Raw genomic sequence first — 21,149 nt, 5'->3', positions numbered from 1 at the left:
CATTTTAATTTATCATATATGCGAGTTTTTATAGGATTTTCCCGGTTTGTGAGCAAAATAAACAAACAGCCCAACGCAGCGCATTGGCAAATAAATTTTCTTATCTGTTTTCACCCCACAACCCACCCTCTTGGCGGGCACACAGAAATTTCTTGAGGATTTTTCTTTCCATTTTGATTTTATTTGTCTCCAAGACGAAAAACTCTGTGCGCGCTAGCAAACAGGGTCCCGCTCTCCTTAATTTATGTTTCTTTTCGCTCCCGCGCCTGACGTGCTGCAACACTCTGTGTCCGTGTTGTAAGGAATAAAAAAGCGGGAAATGAAAAAAAGCTGGGTGGCATACTTTCAGGCGCGCACCACCAAAATAAATAAACTCCCCGGGAAAGAAATTTATGATGAATGGTAAGGGGGAGAAAAATTGCTCACGCAGCGATTTTAGTATTGAGTTGAGCAAATACGTACATGTAGCTGCGGAATTATGTTTTTCAGGAGTGACGAAACTCTTAATAAAAAACTTAAAGTTGTTTCGGAGTTGTCATTCTTCACCTTCATACATTTTTTTTTTAAATTTGGATGGTTTCGTGCAATGTAGGATTTGTTTTCTCCACTGAGATTAGTCTATAATCCTGCTCTAATCAATGCCCTCAATATTTATAGCATGAAGGGTTTTCTTTTTTAACAGGGGTTAAAAAACATAACTGAAAATAATGTAACCATTCACATGATTTTCATTGTTTCACATTTTTAAACCAACTTACTAATATTCTGAACTTATGTCAAATTTCTATGTACACTGGAGCAATTCCATTCCAAGTAGGGAATTGTTTGTACCCAACCAATGTCAATGTCAATTAAACAGACATCCCACACTTTTGTGGTAAGTAGTAAATATCATGCCAAATGCATCTTTCTGTCGGCCCAACTATTTTGAGGAGTTTTAATTGGACATTCTCTTGCAATTTCACTAGTAATATTAGTTCTTTTTGAAAAAAATACTGCATTTTAAGATCATTCTATACAGAGCAGCAAAACACTGTCTCCCAATTGCATGTTCCATAATTGTGAGATGTTACTGTGCCTCCCACAATTGTGGAACGCCTAAATTTTACTGATATTTTCACAAACAAGTTATCAGACCATTCATGAAACATAACTTTTTTTTTTTTTTTTTGCTTAGCTTGAGTTTAACTTAGCTTGAGTTTCATTGGTTTCAGTGTGTCAAGTCATTATTTTGTAAAGAATATGAACTCCTGGAGAGAACCAAAGATTGTTTAAATTCTGTGAAAATTTGTGGATGTTAAGGGTCAATGTTTTTCTTTAAGAACTTGATATAAAACGTAAACTCTACATCACATCAATCGAAAGATCACAAGACAAGCTTTCACATGAAGGTAAAAGCAAGTTATTATGTTCGATTATCGATTTTTTTATAATTTGGCCGATCTCTAAACTGTTCCGAATAGGGGAAATATACCCATTTTAAGCCTAATAAGCGGTCGAGTTTGAATGATGCTGGATAATCTGGATTGTTCCTTGAAATTTACTAAAACCAAGTACACCAACGAGTAGAGCAACTTTTTGTGAACATTTCTGTTTATTTTCACTTTTATTAAAAGTTATGCTATTCCTTTTACAAGCATTTCAAAAAATATTTCCCAAATGCATTCCAATCAGTCAAGTGCATTGGGCCACGCCCATTTTCCTATTTTCAGCAATTCTTTTTTTTCTTCCAGCGCTCTTTTGGGTCTGCTTAGTGCTGCCAAAATTGATGAAATATTAAGCGAATACTCACGAAAAGAAGCGTTTATAGAGAAAATTTCCTGGCATCACTGGCTCACTCCAACAGGCGCTGCTGGTAGTGTTGGTGGCCACCCTTTGTTCTTTATTTGCCTTCTCTTCTCGCTCGGTTTTATTCAGCCTTCGATTGGAATGGGTCGTCAAATGTCAAACGTCAAAAGACTTGGCGCGTTTGTTTTTTTGATGGCGCTTGCTAATTAATTACATGTTTCGGGATTATTTTTCTAGTGAGTGACTAACTAATGTGCAAAAGAACATTTTGCGGGTAGTTGGAAGCAATTTTATATCTCAAGCGCTTTGAAATCGTTAGCGCAAGTGAAAAGATATTGAAGGCGACTTTCGTTAAGCAGTTAAGCTATCATCTTGGCTGTTAATGTGTGTGCCACCAAAATGATAAGAAATGGTCTCGCAAAATAGTAATTATGATCAAAAGTGCATTAAATTTGATCTTTTTGACCAGTAAATGGCATAAATTTGCGTGCTTTCTTGAGGCGGTGCTGTTGCTGGTAAATTTATAGCCTAAATAGTATTTTTGGAGCTTTAATCGAGCATCAAACTATTCATATGACGAAGATAGGTGTGTTTGATTTGAAAGGGTATATTTCCCCTATGTGTGATGACTGTAAGCTATTTTTTATATATGAAGCCAGTTGCACTCGAGAATAACATTTGAAAAACGCTTTGAAAAAAAAAAGCCGTTGAATCCTATCAATAAGTAGTGAAAGACAAACTTTTAGGAAATTCATTTACACTGAATTCAAACTGAAATAAAAATACATGCAGTTTTAAAAGTCAAGTTTTTTTTTTGTACAAGGTTGAGCAATATAGAAACTTTTATGTCTGGAGAATCGATTCCTGTGATCGGTTTTTGAAAATTTTGACGCTTAGACCACTTTAAAAAACACAGTTTTAATAGATGATTTTATTATTTTTTTAGGAGGGACATACCATCACAGACAAACAGACGAGACTCTCCATGCAAATTATTTTTGAAATCAATCGTCCTTCATCTAACCACCAAATCACGGCGACGCCAGCGCTGCCTGGTGAGCTGATGCCGAAGCGCAGCCCAAACATACCAATACAAACCCATCACTGTCATTTGTCATGTCAATGTATGCGTGAGACAATCAAGCCATAACGATTGTGAACATCATCAGCTGATCGAAATAATTTGGTTGTTGCTGATCGTCAGTACCCGAAGAAAAATATAAAATTCAACACCGACGGCCGAAGATGACGATGGGTCGGTTCCACGGTTGGTTCCGTTTCCAATGGCAGAACTTCATGAGCCAAATCATGCGCAGCATCAGCACCGACGCACCACTACCGCAACGACAGAGACCAAAAAACTGGTCCTCCCGTTGCTTCAAAGTTCTGTCGAAGATTCTTTCTCCACTGAAATCTCGATACCCCTGGTCACGAAAACAGCAGTAGTGGCCGCTGAAATAGAAAAAATACAATCCAAATCTACCAGAATTGGTCCCCATGATGGGCGTTTGGAAACATCCGCGGGGAACGTGTCGCCCACGATCGACGCAACATCGTGAAAAGGACGACCAGCAGCAGCAATCTGAGCAACAGTCCACGAAGGATAAGCAGGTTGCTCCAAAGGATGGTTTGGAACTCGAGTGTCCCGTCTGTTTGTCTGTGATACCATCCTGACTTTTTTGTGAGTCTTTTCGCTCCATTTTTGGCTATTTCCACAAAAATGTTGAACGACAAAAAATCGTGGGCTAACCTTTAAATTTGACTGTGAAACCTTGAAGGGTGCACAGCAATCAAGGAAGTGGTTGTCTTCTTAATTGGAAGCGGTTGTCTTACATAATTGACAAATCTACGGACCCAATCTATCAACAATGTGATTGTTAAAATCGTCAAACTTTCTTTTAAATTATTTTTTAGACAGTACTTTAGGGGATGAATAACAAATATTCCGATAGTTAAATTTGCGTTACAAAAATCTTGATGCAAGATGCTCTGGTTGATGTGCACCGTTAAAAAAAATCTCATAGAAACGCCGTGTTTTTAAAATTTCCGTGTATTTTTTAAGAAAGCACGTCAAATTTTCTACATGTTTGTCTTTGACCACTTTTTATTTTATTTTTCGAGAATTAGTTTTTTTTTTGAAAACAGATGATTCTTTAAGAACTGTTGTGCGCAATGCACTTTACTAAAAAAAATTGCATTGAAATGTAATTTTGATGTTTTGCCTTCCTTCCTCGGCTTCGGCCAGAGTCAAGGGACATACATTTCGATAAATATTTGCATCGGTCACTAGAGAGAAAAAAAACTCACTGCATTGATGGTAAGATTCTTATTGAGAAGCAAAAGGAACTGAATGTTTTCATTACCACACTCATTAAACTAATGCGCAACTCTTTTAAATCGCCATTAAGCCCGTCCCTGACCGAGCGCTGCCTCTTAACCATGCTCATCTTCTCCGTCATCACTGCTGTCCTGACTCACCGATTAAAACTTCCTGGTCCCTTAAAAAGCCTTGGGATCACTAATAGGCAGCAGAGGAAAAAAAAGTTTCTCAAAAATCCGTTCATAACTCATCCACTTAAGCAGTACTCCGGCTCTTGTTCAGCAAGTTGATATCACTTTTTATTTTTGTTAATCATCCCGATTTATTCAAGTTGAACTTTTTTCCATCTTGTTTTTCGCTTGCAGACCTTGGCGAGTTACCAACTCATCCTCCGGCGTAGAAGTCCGACACAAGTCCAGCAGAAATCCAGCGGCGTACTAGTTCAGAGAGGAAGCACCGAAAATTATAATAAATGATCGTTAATTAGAACTATGACTGGAAGCTTTTCAGTCGGTGGCCGGCAGTTCACCGCCAAGCCAAGTTTGCCAGAGCGGCTGCCATGAGTGTGGTGAGTTGATGATTACCGCGGGTTCGTACTAGCGTGTGCCCTCTAGTTCAACCAGCATGGCTTCTTCGTGTGGATAACGCCAACAACCTCTGATGTGCTGTGTGAAATATTTGATTACCATTGGGAAAAGAAGCGGTATGAAAAGAGTGAGGGGAGCTTAAAAGTGCTGGAAAAGTGAGAAAATTGAAGAGAGATAGTGGTCAGTGATTGAAGGAAAGAAGAATTTGGTGGAAAGCGAGGAAGATCTTCCACCATTTTATAATAATTTCGCCTAATGTGTCCTAGAGTAGTGCTTAAGATTTCAACCCCGTCAAATCAGTGTCTATTTGGTGTTTTAAACAGTGAAAATCGCATTGAATAGCTCAAGTAGTGAATAGTCAAATTAGGAAAAATAAAATCCAGAAATCAGTGCTCAATTGGTGAAGTTGTCCAAGCCATGACGTCGTGTCCAGTTCCGACCAAAACCGTTCTTCGTCGTGCTTCTTCCTGGTGATATGTCACTGCTGCGAAGTGGTGGCGTGGACGACGAGAAGAATGAACTGGATCATACTCGGGGTGGTCTTCATCCTAGCCTCGCCGCAGCTCCGTACGGATCGTCGCTCCTCGCCGTCGTTGGAGTCACTGACGAGTTTTGTCGGTGGTGGGATAGCCGCTGTCCATGGGACGCCACTAGTTGCAGGTTAGTGATCTTATTCAAGATTTTTTTTCTGTTTGAAGTCTCGATACTCATTCGTAAAAAAAGTTTATTCCTAAAAATTTTAATTTGATTAATGGTTAACCAAACAGTATTTATAAATCTCTATTTCCTAAATATGTTTTTTTGTATAAAAATATCAACGATAAAAAGCGACTCTTAACCATTAACCTATTAAGCTCAAAATTGCCTACAGCTACTTATTTTTACCTAAAGAATCAAGCCAAGGGGTATCTCTTACGATTTTCCATTTTTTTTTTTTGTTGTCAATTTGAGAAACCTCTTTTACACCGCGGGATTCGAACTGACCTTTGGATTGTTAGTCCAACTGCCTACAACCGAAGTCTAGGTAAGACAGGGTCTAAATTTACTTCCCCGTCTGACGGAAGGCGTGATCAGACAAATCTCGTCTCGAAAAATGCCACCGAAATCTCAATTGTGTGAAACTCAATTGATCAAGCGGTACTTTTCCAATTAAAATGCCTAATTTGAAAGTGCTAGCTTTCGTCCCACATTTAAACTTGCGAAAATTGCTTTTGGTCACTGCCAATCTGTAGTTGACAAACCGCTTCATTAGTTCGCGTTTTGGCTTACCACACGCTGGTTAGCAACTAAAACTATTGACAGCAGTCGCTTGTGGTAGAATTAACCCTCTACAACCCAACCCCGCCTCTAGACGGGCTTCGATTTAAAAAATCGCCAAAAATCCATTTTTCAACCAATTTTTGATCTTCAAAAAGCATTGGAAAGAAGAACTTTTAAAATTTTGGAAAATTTTAGGGTTGGAAGTTTGACTTATTTCATGAGACTTTGCCAATGTTTTTAAAAATGTAATTTTTTTAGGGGTCAACTTTGGCTGTGTTTTTTACTAACATTTCCTATATTCTAGTAAAAAGAAGTATGCAGTAATTTTTCTAGTGCCCCAGACTATGCCTCTACGCATTTATTTACAATTTAAATGATAATGGTGCCATTTTATAGCAGAAAATGTGAAAAACATGCAAAAAATTGAAAAAGTTACTGTAAAAACATGAAAAAATTAGATAGGCAAAATGTAATGATAGGAGGTGGTAAAGTAGGCCAAATACTACCAAAAACAAACATAAACTAAACAAGATAAATGCAAATTAAAATACTAAAAATGAAACAAGAAAAACATAAAACAAGAGAAGTAAAGTTTTTCGTAGAACAAAAGTTGCTCAAAATGACCTCCTGAACACGGAAAAAATAAAAATTTTCGAAAAAAATATTTGGGCAGTAGAGGGTTAAACAGTTTTCAGAGCGACTAATGAATGAATCAAAATATGCATACAGTTACAAGCAACTGTTAAAGGCGAGCATTTGATTTGAGCAGTGGTGAGTTCAAATTTTGCTTGGTAAGTTTTATAGCATTCAAATTGACCGTTAAATTGTTAACTGATGGATTTTGCATGAGATTTGTCTGCGCAGATAAAAAAAATGTTGTTAAGAAATATCTTTAATGATGGCTAATTACAAAGAAGGTCCAGTTTGTTCATCTGCCCTCGAAGCTGCCGCAGAGATAGTCGAAGAAATTTGTAACCAGGTGCATAGACGGTTTTGTATGACAAAAATGGTTATGATTTAGTTTCGCAAAACAATAAGAATAACAAATTACACAATAGTTCGATTCGCAATCGCAGTCACATTTCCCACGAAATTGATTGACATGCGCTCGCACACATTCTTCGCCTTCGCCAAATTTGGCCCCAAAACAAACTCGGCTGTCGTCGCAGCCATCAGTCAGCTCAGCTCGCGCGCGCCCTTCTTTCCTGACCCAAAAAGGCGCCAAACCGTGAAGGAATCCGCGCCTAAAAGTGCATTTCGTTCGGCCAGAGTAGCTTTCGTCGATGCTCGCAAAACCGTGAAGAAGACAGCGAAGTGGGCGAAGCAGCAGCAGAAGAAGAAGAAGACGCAATGAAAACAAACAAATCCAAGGCCACGTGGTCGTAAGAGGGAGGAAGTGGCGTCGGTTGGTCGGGTACTCTCGTTACCCAATTATCTAATTGCAGCGAGCCGTGTCAAATGCCGATCAACATCTCAATGTCCCGATTCGAATGGCTTCATTTACATGCGCGGTTCTTCGGTGGAAAACAAACAAATCTAACGATGCAAGGTTCGCTGCGCGAAGGAAGCGCCACCTTCACGGAGATTGGCACCCACAATTGGCTTTAACTCAGCTTTATAAACCAATATGAAGCATTCTAGTCGAACATTTTTCATTGACCTCACTTTGTTTTCATCCCAACACTCTGACGCGAACATACCAGTTTTGCGGTAAAAACAGCTTCAGCCGTCCTCTTTTCAGTGGGCACAGAGAACGTTCCGTTCCGACCATCCAATTCACAGTGCATCTTTAAAGCTGACACGCTGAATTTCGAGGGGGAGTCCAAAGTCAACGATCCAATTAAATCGTTACCCACCTCACTTCCCCCAAATCACCACTCACCGGTGGCGGCGGTAATGATGAGAAAACAAAAAGCTCATCAAGTTTGTACGCCCGAACCAAATTGACTCAACGACACGCGGTCCGAAGCTGGTCTTGAAAGATCGCGTAAATGAATTGAACCATATACAGTGCCATGACCTGACACAAAAGCGCGTTCACACACAAACACACGTGGCGGGTGAGAGGTGAGTGCGACCGAGTGGTGAATAATGTATACCGTATGAATTGACCCAATTTCTGGGGTGACCGCAGCTTTTTGTTATTTGTTTTCTTTTATGTGGTATTTACGGTGTGTGTGGTCTTTCATGTGAAACTGAGTGGTTCCATGATTTTTTCATGTGTCACAACTCATTGGGTCGTTAATGGACGCGGTGGTACGGATGCGTTTCCCTAACGGGGACTTCAACGTTTAGGTCCCCGTTGGAGTATTGTTCAAGCGTTCAAGGATTAAAGTGATAAGTGTTAAGTGCGAGGTGATTGATGAGAAGTGAAAAATGTAGTGTGCTGTCATATTTTTGTCAACTATCTGTCAAAATTGTAAACTGTCAAACACAGTTCAGAGTTATTTGTTGGTGGTGAAGTATGGTAGCAACTATCAAGATCGCATCGTTCTTGATCTTTTAAGTATGACACTTGTAAAAATGGCTAAAAGGCGCACTGTCAGACACACCGCAAACTTGGTCTGGGATGGTTTTTGCGAAAGAACTGTGCGCCGTCAGAACAAAGACGCGCTGCAATAAAGCAACACCTGATGCTGTGTCGTGGAGTTCGAACACAATGCGCAATTATGCACACACGACAAAGCTGTGTGAAAATGTGGGCAAAAACGCACAGACCCACACATTTTGAAAGGAGAAGAAAAACAAAAGACTCGTGTGTGGCCATTGTGTCGCGAGGTAGGACTGAATGGCCCTATATTGGACCTAGAAGCTTTATTTGGCGCAATTTTGTCTTTGTTTAGGTCCAAAATAAGGTCAAGAACCTCACGTGGGGACAAAAACCCGGTGAAGCAAGAAAGAACAAATAAATCATCGTGTGAGTCGCGCACTCTCGATGGTGAAATGACCCGGTTTTTTTCGCTTTCTGATGTGTTCCGAAAGGGACATGTGGTACTCCCGCCGGGGGCCTGACACACGCGAGCATTCCGGTGGAACCGGAAGGAGTAATGCCGTGTTCTGGTGCTAATTGGCTCGAATGAGGGCTGTTTGAGAGCGTGGTTTGCGGGATGTCATGCCGCTGTAAACAAACTCTCTGACATTTAGTACTATGTTTCAACGAGCTTGTCTAATAACCGCTTTGAAAGATTTCTCAAAAGCCAAATGGTCAGTCCAGACCGGCCGCCACAAATTACACCAGCCATATTTCCCAACCCATGATTAATGACAGCACGGCGGCTGCAACAGTTTATATAGATCGTAACAAAAAACTCCTTTTGCGGTGCCCTTTTTCGCGACTGGCATTTCTTCATCCCTCGTGCTCTACGGGAACAGATGGCCCCAGCTCCAACCCTACAACTTGTGGAGGTACATCTGTCTATGTGGTCATACCGGCGGATTGGAGCCCACGCTTCACACTTACAGGCTCACGGGGGAGTTTGTACATTTACAAACCTAATTTTATTTGAGACTTAAAGTCGTGCTTGCCATTTCATTAGGGCACATAACTTTTGTAGACAAGAGTGTGTCCATTTCATAACTTATGTAAACTGTCATTTGAGGGAAAGGGATACACTATTGTTTACAAAAGTTATGTGCCCTTTTGAAATGTTAGGCTCCAAGTTTGTGTGACGTTGGATCAAAGTTTTTGATATTTATAGATTTCAGATGCATTTTTAAAATTTGTTGTATTTATTTTTGTATGCTTTATTATGGAAGAAAAAAGTTAATTTCCAAAGCCAAGTTGTAAAGCACAAAATCTAAACAAATCCCAAAGCTACTGCTACTAACACTACCCATACCCCTATCACCAATCCACCCACCGAGTTACTTCCACCTTAGCCAGCTTACCACCTTGTTTGTAGTGGTAGTGGTGTATGTGTGTATAGGCGAGAAGGCAGAAAAACACACCTCGTACTTTATAATTTAACGCTTCTCGCTGTTTTGTTTTTCTTACCACGTTCTTCATCCTCCGCCGTCGTAAGCTCTATAACTAAGTACGTATCTATGTATCTACTTGAACCGTAACTGAGAGTCAGTTTGACATTTTATAGTTGATGTTAACCTACATTTGACAGTCTTGCTTTCCGAAACTCAGCTGTGTCATTTATGTTTACTTAAAAAATGTAAAGCTAGTACACGTTGTTTAACCAACGCTAAACGTCAAAACAAGTTTATCATAACAAAACAAAAGACATTTGAAGAATTCAAGATTTGATTCAACGCAATTTTTTTTATTACATTCAACAAAACTTTTGTTGAACCAAACCTCGTACAGGCTGATCGTGCAAAATATTTTTCTGCGTGTAGTTAACCCTTTAAACTTTAAAGTACTCTGGTTGCCTTAAATCGGACAATACTTGTTCATAACTTCCCTATAGAAAACACTGAAATTCAGCTCGACATCGGGCAGTCACACAGCAGCTCATAGTTGGGTGTCCAAAGTAGCCCCACACCAGGTTTTCCCACCCTCGGTCCCAAAGCTGGCCGACGTGCCGAGACTCTGGCCGGCAGACCCCGGCGGACGAACCGACCATCCATTACATCATAATTAGTTACAGTTTGTTGTGGAACTTTGCTTGCACTTTTTCTTATTCTTATTTTGTTTGCCGCTTCTTTGGCTATAGCGTCCATCTTCATCGATTTCTTCTGGTACTCACACAAGCCCACCTCGCCAACAATTGAACTTTCCAACGGGCTTGGCCAGACGCTGTTCGGGTTCGGATGGTGGGACGGGACGGAACAAGATCACAGCCAGACTTCGGAGTTTGTACAGCTGCCGGTTCTAGCTATAGCTGGGTTCAGCTGGTCGATGCTTGGCTAGTAGCGCAATTGGTGTCTGCCAATTTAACTTGTTGTGCTCTTTGCGTGAGTTGTTGTAATTGAACGCACCTAGAATTCATCAGGAGAGTTGAACGTTTCGCTGAGTTGCGATGGGTTTTTTAAAAAGTGAACTTTCTTTTGCTTTAAACAAAGTTTTTACATTTTTTCACTTTTTTTACTTATTACATATTTTGACGAAAACAAATTTTACCAAATTTATAATTTATCTTATTCTAGATACACATTTAACCCTCTACAACCCAACCCCGCCTCTAGACGGTCTTCGATTTAAAAAATCGTTAAAAATCCATTTTTCAACCAATTTTTGATCTTTAAAAAGCATTGGAAAGAAGAACTCTTCAAATTTTAGAAAAATTATGGGTTGGAAGTTTTACTTGTTTTATGTGACTTTGCCAATGTTTTTAAATATGTCATTTTTTTAGGGGTCAACTTTGGCTGTGTTTTTTACTAACATTTCCTATATTTTAAGTAAAAAGAAGTATGCAGTAATTTTTCTAGTGTGCCAGACTATGCCTCTACGCATTTATATACAATTTAAATGATAATGGTGCCATTTTATAGCAGAAAATGTGAAAAACGAGCAAAAAATTGAAAAAATGGCTATAAAAACATGAAAAAATTAGACAGGCAAAATGTAATGACAGGAGGTGGTAGAATAGGCCAAATACTACCAAAAACAAACATAAACTAAACAAGATAAATGCAAATTAAAATACTAAAAATTAAACAGGAAAAACATAAAACAAGAGAAGTAAAGTTTTTCGTAGAACAAAAGTTGCTCAAAATGACCTCCTGAACACGGGAAAAATAAAGATTTTCGAAAAAAAAAATTTGGGCCGTAGAGGGTTAATAAAAGATCAGAAAAAAATTGTAAAATGTTCAAATAATTTAGGTTATTTAAAGGTTCATTTATCACAGTTCTGTTTAACAAGATCAACAGCTGAACTAATTTTATAAAACGAAAAGTCAAAACATCGGAAAAACCATGCCCTTCCCAGAACCGGCAAACAAAACAAAAAACGGCATGAACATAAAACACATCGCCTGCCAGAATAAAGGGTTTCAGCTAGAGGGCGGGCGCACATAATGAATTGTCAATAAATTGCACGGAAAATTGTGTGCAAGTGTGCAACATGGATAAAATAAACAAAACACGGTGGAACAGTCGGCAGGAATCATGGAAGTTAAAACAAAATAGCTGATGAAAGAATTTTTTTTCCAAGGCGATGCAAATAAGAAAAAGCTCAATTTTTAAGTAAAGCAAATTGTCAATTTTCATAAAATTTATTCTTAAAAGGCTTTTGAAGAGCATTTCTACAAAACCAGAAGTAATAATTCCTTGAATGTTTGTTTTGTTCGAGTATTGAGGGTTATAGAGGGTTTTTCTTCTTCTTTTAATCCAGGATCAAGCTTAATAATACCGGGTCCAGAAATAGTAAATTGCAATGAAAACATAATCACGTTATGTAAAATGCTTCTACAAACAACACAAAGAAAACCATTTTTGATTGAAACATTCTGAATCAAGATTTGAATGTTTTTCTAAAACAAACATGGCTGCCAAATGGCCGATCTGGAGTGATGCCTTCCAGAGCCTTGAAAAAGCTAAGCAATCCACTTTAACGAGCCCCGGGTCTTTTGTGGTCTCTGTTGCAAGTTTCTGCTCATTTCTAGGCGTCCGACGGTTATGTGTGGTGAGTAGGGTGCCCAGAAAAAATGACCCCCTGCTCCACAAGCGGAAAACAGTTTTTTTGGGTTATTTTAAGCATCTGTGTAAATTTTGAGCGAATTTGGTTAAGATTAACCCATTGATACTCGAGCCTAAAGTTGGCGAAAAAAAAGTTTTTCATACAAAAATGTTTTTTTTTTTTTTAAATCGCTAATAACTTTTCAGGATCGAGTTTAACAGCTTTGGCATGTTCTACAAAGTTGTAGAGCATTAAATTTCCAATAAGAATCTCTCTTTTGAGAATATTTGAATTGAAGTAGCGCGCCTTGCGGACCAAAACGTGAGAAAATTAGGGTTTTCATATATTTTTTTTCGATTTTTCCCATACAAACTTCACCTTTGAGTATCAATGGGTAAATGATGACCGATTTTGCTCATATTTGGCCCAGAGTTCTAAAATAGGTCAAGGAACAATATTCAGCTTGTGGAGCGAGGTTTTGAGAAAAAGTCCCACATTCTGGGCACCCTAGTGGTGAGTCTCCCAAAACCTCTTTTAAGCAAATGGACCGACGTTTTACTTCCCCATCCGATAAAAGGCCTGGAGGATAAGGCGGGAATCGAACCCGCGCCTCATAGCAACTAAGGAATCGGCAGCCGAAGCCGCTAACGACCGCGCAACGAGGCCCTCAACGGGAAGTGCTAGTGGATTTAAAACTTTAAAATGTAATATTCTTTTTCTTTCAGAATTTTGAGTGCGCCGTCAAATCGGGTTTGCAATGTCACATAAACAAATCCGTTGACATACAATTTCTATCTCCTTACGGTTTCGAGCTATAAATCTCTGAAAAAAATGTTGTAAGAGAACAGAATCTAATTAAATCCTGTCTCTAATGTTGCCACATCAGCACTTTGACGTTCAATTACAGCTCATAAAAAGCGTTTTCAACTGAAATCGAGTGATTAATAGCCCAATAGGAAGTGAGCAATTAAGTTTCTATATATAGTTTTGCGAAATAAGTTGTTTAAATAGTGGAAATCAGCAAATTGGTCCTGCCAAACATACGTCCCCTAGTAGAAATCAACAAAAAGGAACCAAAAGCATCCTCAAGAGCACAGTTCCATGAAAATCGAATGAAGGTTGTGACAACTGTATATTTTTTTTTGTAATTTGAGTAGTTTAATATGTATTCGATTAGTTTTCAGATTTTCTGTTAGTACTGAATCCCCAAATCATCACCTATTGCCTGTGTTGGGTTTTGTTTTTAATAATTTCTAGTTACTTTTCCAATACAGGACTCGGGAAAAATTCACTTTGGATAATCTTCGGATCTTCGGATAATCGAATCAAGAAAAACATATTTTTGCAATTCCACTGTGAAACTGTCAACTTTTCCTGCCCTTCTGGAGAAACGGCCTACTTTTCCCTACCAAAAATAACAGAATGGAAAATTAATACCTTTCAATAACAGTGCTGAAAAGTTCTACTTTCCAGAACTGAAATGGGTGCTGAAAAGTTGAACTTTTCAGCACTTATATCGAAAAGTAACATTTTTCAATATTGTTTTGTTTTGAACGATGGATTTACTAAACACATGAATGTTTGACATAAAATTCCATTAAATAAGCGTTTTTCGGAATTGCAAAAAAATGTTGTAAGCAACTCGTTGCAAAACTTGATTTTTTCAGCACTCGTCGTATTTATCCAACTCGGTAAACCTCGTTGGATAAATGTACAACTCGTGCTGAAAAAATCTTCTTTTTGCAACTTGTTGCATAAACTACTATTATCGTTGTCTTATTTTTAATTGTCGAGCTTAAGTATGAACCCCAAACTATAGTATACTCTAAAGGCTAGTATGGAGATCGGAAGGAAAGGGGTCAAGAAACAGCCTTACGAACAGCAGAACAAAGGAGAGGGAGCGTTTTCTTGGGGCTTTTCTTCACCCTATCTGGCTTGCTTTCGCTGCCGCTGCTGCCCATTTGAAATTTTTCTTGACCGGTTCCTTCCGATGTGCATACACCGCTTAAAGTGATTTAGGATTTTTTTTATCCATGATGGTGGCCAAAATGATCACCGCCAATGCTAATATTTTATACTGAAAAAAATGCTTTTGGTAATTTAATAGTGAGTTAATTGATTGGAGAATTTATTTATTATTTTTTATGCAGGGTTGTTTTTTGAATAGTGAGTTTTGCAAGTTTTTGGTAATACATATTTTGAGACAAAACGAAAGTTCGTTATGCAATTTATTTGTTCTTGTTTCGAACAAAAAATATCCAACGCTACAATTCCAAAATGCATTTCTGCTGCCAGTCTGGCACGTAAGCTTTTACCTCCCCCCTTGGGCCGAGCTCAACGACGTCAGGGAATTCCATTTGGCTGGCTGCTGTACTGCTGGAAGCTGGGTGGGTGGTCCCTTCAACGTAAAGCTCCATTTTCTCCCTTCCCTTCTCCATCATTCAGGTGAAACAAAAAAAAAATCGTGCACTTAATGGTGTGTGTGTGTATTTTTGTGTGGCAGTTTGAGTGTTACTATCCATTATTTCCTGAAAAAAGGGCGCCGAAACAATATCAACAAAATAGACTTTTGCAAATGCATTTTCCTTTCGCCATCGTAAAAACAAATGGCGTGGATTTTAGTTGAATTTATGGAGTTAAAAGTACGGAAAAATCAACACACAAACACTTTTGCAAATAGACTACACATGAATAGAGTGAACGAACATATTCGCTAAACGATTTCAATCGGAAAATTGCACCAAATTGAACGCAAATGTGGGCCAGTTGGTTTGAGCGTGCACTAAATAAAGTGGAACAAATATTTTCGTTTTTTGTGTATTTCCTTTCCGCACTAAACCAACAACAATGTTATTGTTAATTGTTGTTAGTGCTCACGCGTACACGTTTAAACAAAACCAAACAACAAAAAACTAACCTAAACAAAACAAAGTGAGAAATCACCACTCACCCACACCGGCAGCATATTTTGCTGCGATCAGTTAATCAAGCGGGCGTGAGCGGTGTTGGTTTGATTCGGAGCCAAACCGGTTTTGCTTCTTTTTTTTTGCGAACAATTGCCGACCGGTGCAAATTTAATCGCAATTTGTCTAACTATTTCGCGCGGGGGCTTTTTTGCGTTAGTTGCAGTTATTTTCGTGATGCGTTGACTAACGGTGGGAATTTGCTGTACTTTTTGTTCAATGGGCTTTCAACGCTGGACGTGTTATTGTTTAGGTTTGGTTTCAAGTTCAAATTAATGTTTTTTTGTGTGGGAATAATCAATTTCTAAAGTTTTTTAGAATCCAGGTGTTGGAAAACGCCTTGAGCCAAGGATATTTAAAAAGGCAAAAAAAATTGCAATCAAAATTGCAATGAGACCAAAACGGTCCAAATCGGTTCAGCCAGTGCCGAGATAATCCAGTGCAAATTTTTTTGATCAACATCCCACCACACACACACACACACATACATTTGCTCAGAATTTGATTCTGAGTCGATATGTATACGTGAAGGTGGGTCTAGGAAGTCATTTTATAGCCTTTCCTCAGTAAGGTGAGGAAGGCAAAAATAAAACATCACGACGTAAACATCGAAAAATATTTGCCATCCTAAGTGTTATGAAAAAAATAAGAATGGTTCCGATCGGTAAACGAAAATTTCAAAAGGGTAAAACACGGAAACAGTTCTTTAAATTATTTTGATAATTTTAAATGCTTTTCTCCAAGATGATAAAAAAGTGCTGAAAAGTACTACTTTTCGGCATTTTTTTTGGCAGGGAAAAGAAGGCCGTATCGTTTCTCCCGAAGGACAGGAAAAGTTGTCAGTTCATTTTTCCTGCAATTGTATTGAAAAGTCGGGACCGTGGTGTAGGGGTAAGCGTGATTGCCTCTCACCCAGTCGGCCTGGGTTCGAACCCAGACGGTCCCGGTGGCATTTTTCGAGACGAGATTTGTCTAATCACGCCTTCCGTCGGAAGGGAAGTAAATGTTGGCCCCGGACTAACCTAATGGTTAGGTCGTTAGCTCAGTCCAGGTGTAGGAGTCGTCTCCCTGGGTCCTGTCTCGGTGGAGTCGCTGGTAGGCAGTTGGACTAACAATCCAAATGTCGTCAGTTCGAATCCCGGGGTGGATGGAAGCTAGGGTGTAAAAAGAGGTTTGCAATTGCCTCAACAATCAAGCCTTCGAACACCTAGTTTCGAGTAGGAATCTCGCAATCGAGAACGCCAAGGCAATGCTGTAGAGCGAATAATTCGATTTTTTTGTATTGAAAAGTAATGCTATACTGTAATGCTGTTTGGTTTTTGAGTCGACAATACCCACGGACGTCAATTTTAAGCGGGAAAACAAGAAGATCCAATGGAATATCCAATTCAAATAAATGTACGACTTTCCACGAAACAATAGGTCTATTTCCGTACTGCAGAATTCTGCAATTCTGCACAAAAACGGCAGTAGAGCGTTCCCGAACTTTTCTGCAACAAAAGTAATTTTTCTCTCAGGCAGAACTTCTGTTGTGAGAGGGGTAGAAGTTGCAGCGTTCCCATACTTTTCTGCAAGCTCTCTCTTCTCTTTCTTGTTGAAAAGTTACTGCAATTTGGTGTGATGGATGTTGAATACACGCTTACATAAAGTTTGCAAGTTGGGTGAAATCATGCATTTTATTATTAGTTGCGATAAATTTTATGTTTTCTTATTACTAAATTGAAGTAGTCATTTTGAAGGGACGTTTGTATATTTTGAATTAATGGATTTTTGGGGTAGTTTTTTTAATGTCCTTTTTTATTGAGAACGATTTTTTTTAATGTTTTTTTTTTAAATAGCGAATTACGCACTTCCCAGCAGAAGTTGGGAATATTTCACCTACCTTTTATTTTATTTTTTAAAGGTTAGGCTCGGACTGCTATGCACGTATGCCAGTGAGAACAGTTTCTCTTTAAAGGCTGTGCAAATATGTTAACGATTTCAGGCTTAGTTTATTAATGTAACTGATATAGCGTTTTTTTTAGTTTAACATTTTAACCTGACAAAAAAAAGATAAACTAAAGCCAGTATTACAGCACGGCTAATACCTCAACCAAAAAATTGTATTATAAAAACAAATCGTTTTTAAAAACTTTTAAAAGACAAATTTCTTTTATGTTTAATAATTTCAAATAAATATTTGTTTAGGAATAATTTTTTATCTTCATTTGTTTTTGAATAGACTAAATATGTGTGTCCCGCCCGTGTGGATCAATCGGACCGCGCACTGGACTCACAATCCAGAGGTTGCCGGTTCGAATCCCGCGGCGGGCGCTCTAAGATTTTTTGTGTAAATATGGGTATTCGGCGCCGTCGCTCCGTGCCATACTTTCATACACTTAGGAGCCCATGGCGGCGAAGTCCTTGTAGATTAAAAGGAAGACACTAGTGGTTGGTACTAGCAATGGTGGCCGACAGCTATAAAGTCAACTTCGTTAAATATGTGTGTTGAAATAATAGGAAAATTTAATTGGCAAATAATAAATTGTCCAGATTTCTAAATTTATGAGTTTGTGATTTTTTTTTAATTTGTCAATTTCGCTGCGTCACCGTTGTTCTTCCGTGTGACATCCAGTCATAATTTATTAATGTTATCCTGAATAATCTTTCAAACATTTTGCTATTAAAATGTGTATTTATGGTCCCTTCTATATAAAACCTTTGGTTGTCATTGTTTTTATTATATTCGTTAAACGTACCTGCAACTCGCACTTATATTTGTTTTACCTAATATAAAAGTTTTGAATTGTTTCTAATGAATAATTTCTACCTAAGCATAATTAATTTCTAGTTACCTAATAAATGGTACATGCTTGATCTTTTAAATAAAATGTTGAGTTGAATAAAAAAAATAATGTTCTAGAGGTAAACTCCTTTCTATTATTTTTTTTTCTCAATCCCTTTATTTCAATGTTTTTAAATAATTAAAAAACTTTCATACCCAATTTGAGTAAATCCACTCAACTGTGTAACATATTGCAGAAAAAGTACTGGAACGCGCTACCCTGGCAAAATTTTTGCTGCTTCTCTCCTTGCAAAACTTCTGCAAAAGAGAGAGATGAAGAGAGCGAGCTGAAAAGTACGGGAACATGCTGCAAAAAAGTGACATATGCTGGTTGCAGAATTCTGCAGAAGCTGCAGAAATTCTGCAATTCTGCAACTACGGAAATAGACCTAATGCTTTGAATTTTTGAAAAAATAATCAATTTACGAAATTTAAACATCTATTGTATATGTTGTTCACATTCAATTTTCGGAAAATGATTTTCCTATTTACCTTCTTAGCTACTTTTTTGTCACTTTTATGCATCACTCTATTTGTTTGTTATTTTTCCACTAAGCATTAGTCTTCCATTAGTGTCGCTGAGGTTTCCCAGTCAACATTTTTGTGCATTTTAGAAGAATGAAAAGTGCACTCGGTCAAGATGTCAAAAAGATGTTTTTGCTGTATAATGTGTTTGGTTCTCAAGGGTTTAAAAATAAAAACAGGTCAATTTGGTATACTGAACAAAATAAACAATTGGTTCTGACTATAGCATTTGATAGTAATAAAAAATTATTCAAAATCACTGGATTCAAAAAGAAACAAACAAACTAGAATCTGCACTGTCAAGTTGGCACTTTCCCGCCAACCGAGCTGTAAAGTGCTGATTGATGGCAGCGGATCATAATGTGCACTTTTCACATTTCCTTCTGTTTTCAAAGATTTTCCCGTTTTTCCAAGAGTTCACACAAACACACTCAGTGCGGAATGCCATCATCACTGTCGTCATCACATATGTATGGGGTGCCGTCGCATCCTGGGGAGTTGCTTCTTTTTTTTGCGTCCTTCCGCGGATGAGCTTTTCCGAACAGCTTTTCCCCGGCTTAGAAGGATGAAAGAGAGAAGGGAGGAAGCAAAAGACAGTGCGCACAATTTGTGCGACAGTGATAATAATGACGGTGACTGCTGAAAGCATGTGTTTACGACCGTCACCAACGGCTCTCCGGGGCACGACGACGATGGGACAACAATCAGACAGGACGCCAACCGTGCCAACCATGGCGTTAACGCTGACGACCGACCGACGGTGATGTCCTTTGGTCTTCCGTTTCTGCTTTTTTGCTACTCTGCAGCTGATTGTTTGTTCGTTTGATGGGGTTTGTTTGATTGTCTTGTGCTACTTTTTGCTTTTCTTGATATTTTTTGTAACTTTTTTTTTAACTGATGAAAAAATAAAATAAAAATATTCATGAGTAAACGATATTTTGAAGAGTCTCTTTTTTATTCCGCTTCCCACGAGTCCTTATCCTCATATACAGACATGTTAAATGTTTCAAAATTATGATTTTAGTCACTTAACCAACTACTCACTTAAGTTACCATACCCAGGTTCACATCTGGCGCATATTACCTCAAAATCCTTTCCAACGACTTTTCCCGCAAACTTTCCCAAAAACTGCATTCAACCGCCGGGCTTTATTAACCGAGAACTGATGTTGCATCTGGCTGAGGGGTGGCAGCACGCATCCACCACTTGCAGCAAGTCTCGAGGACGACGAACACACTTAGCAAACTCACTTTGAATGCTTAAGCAGGAAGTTTTGCGAAAATTCTGTCCCTCGCAAGCCGTCATCGTTCCCTTTCCTACCAGCGGAGCGCCCGACTGTATGCAATCAATTTTTAATAAACTTTCCCTGATCAATAATTGCATTTTCGTCCAAGTTTATAATTAAAATCCATTTGGACCGGAGGGCAGTTTGGAGGAGTGTTGGAGGGTACCAAGTGTAAATTCAATTTCTGGGGCACGCTCCCACTTTACAACCCCCCTCTCGTCCACCCATAAATTCTTGTTATAATAATCGAAAGCACCGTTCTCTTGCTCTCGCAGTTTTCCTCGCTTTCCTCGCAAAAGTTGGGCTAAAAGTTGGACCTCTCGGGCGAGGAGGGTTGCACGCGCGAAAAATAGAACCATTAAAATTGGAAAGTTATTGCTTCCTGTATAGTACACTTGCTTGCCTTGCCCATCAGAGCTGGATTCAGCACACGTGCACCGGTGTGTGGTGGTTTAGTGCGATCCTCGACGATTGCGCGAAAAGAGGGTGAGCACGTGTGTGAATTGTGGATAACGTAACGTAGACACACACCGCTCTGGCCGCCTCTTTTGAAGTACAATGACTTACAGTTGTAATCAAAGTTGTAAAACTGTTTAACTTTGAGATACCGTATGAGTTATATTTCTCAATTTGCTATTGGTGATCAAACATGTTTACATGTTCACATTATAACCAGAAAGCAAATTAGTTTGAAAGTCGAAATTGATTTATTTTATTTTTTTAATCGACATCAGTAATACATTATACCATAAACTCCCGTAAACTTTCTTCATTCATACATGAAAGCCGTCATCATCACTTTGGTACTGCAATAGCGCTCCAGAACAAAACTCCATGCAAGTTAATATTTCACCAACGTTTTAGCTCAGCGCACCGGAAATTTCCCTTGATTGCTTTATGAAATTTTCACATCATTAATAACTTCACCGACTTTCGGTTGGAGGTACGGAATTCCGAGCCAACCAAGAATCAAGCTTCAATCTGCGGTTGGGGTTGGAGGGGGGGGGAGAGGGCGGCAAAGAACCAA

The 21,149-nt window shown here is 38.7% G+C and overlaps 1 protein-coding gene across 1 annotated transcript in view; it reads left to right on the top strand.

The window, feature by feature from the left end:
• Window positions 1-21,149, top strand: part of LOC120424630 (uncharacterized) — a 237,581-nt gene that overhangs the window by 4,943 nt on the left and 211,489 nt on the right. Inside the window, exon 2 of the mRNA XM_039588796.2 lies at window positions 4,474-5,355. Within this exon, the coding sequence (XP_039444730.1) occupies window positions 5,211-5,355 (145 nt within the window). The 5' untranslated portion in view covers window positions 4,474-5,210. The remainder of the gene's footprint in view (window positions 1-4,473; window positions 5,356-21,149) is intronic.

This window comes from Culex pipiens, chromosome 1 (assembly GCF_016801865.2).
Source record: "Culex pipiens pallens isolate TS chromosome 1, TS_CPP_V2, whole genome shotgun sequence".
Lineage (NCBI taxonomy): Eukaryota > Metazoa > Arthropoda > Insecta > Diptera > Culicidae > Culex > Culex pipiens.
This window is presented reverse-complemented; position numbering and strand designations above follow the sequence as displayed.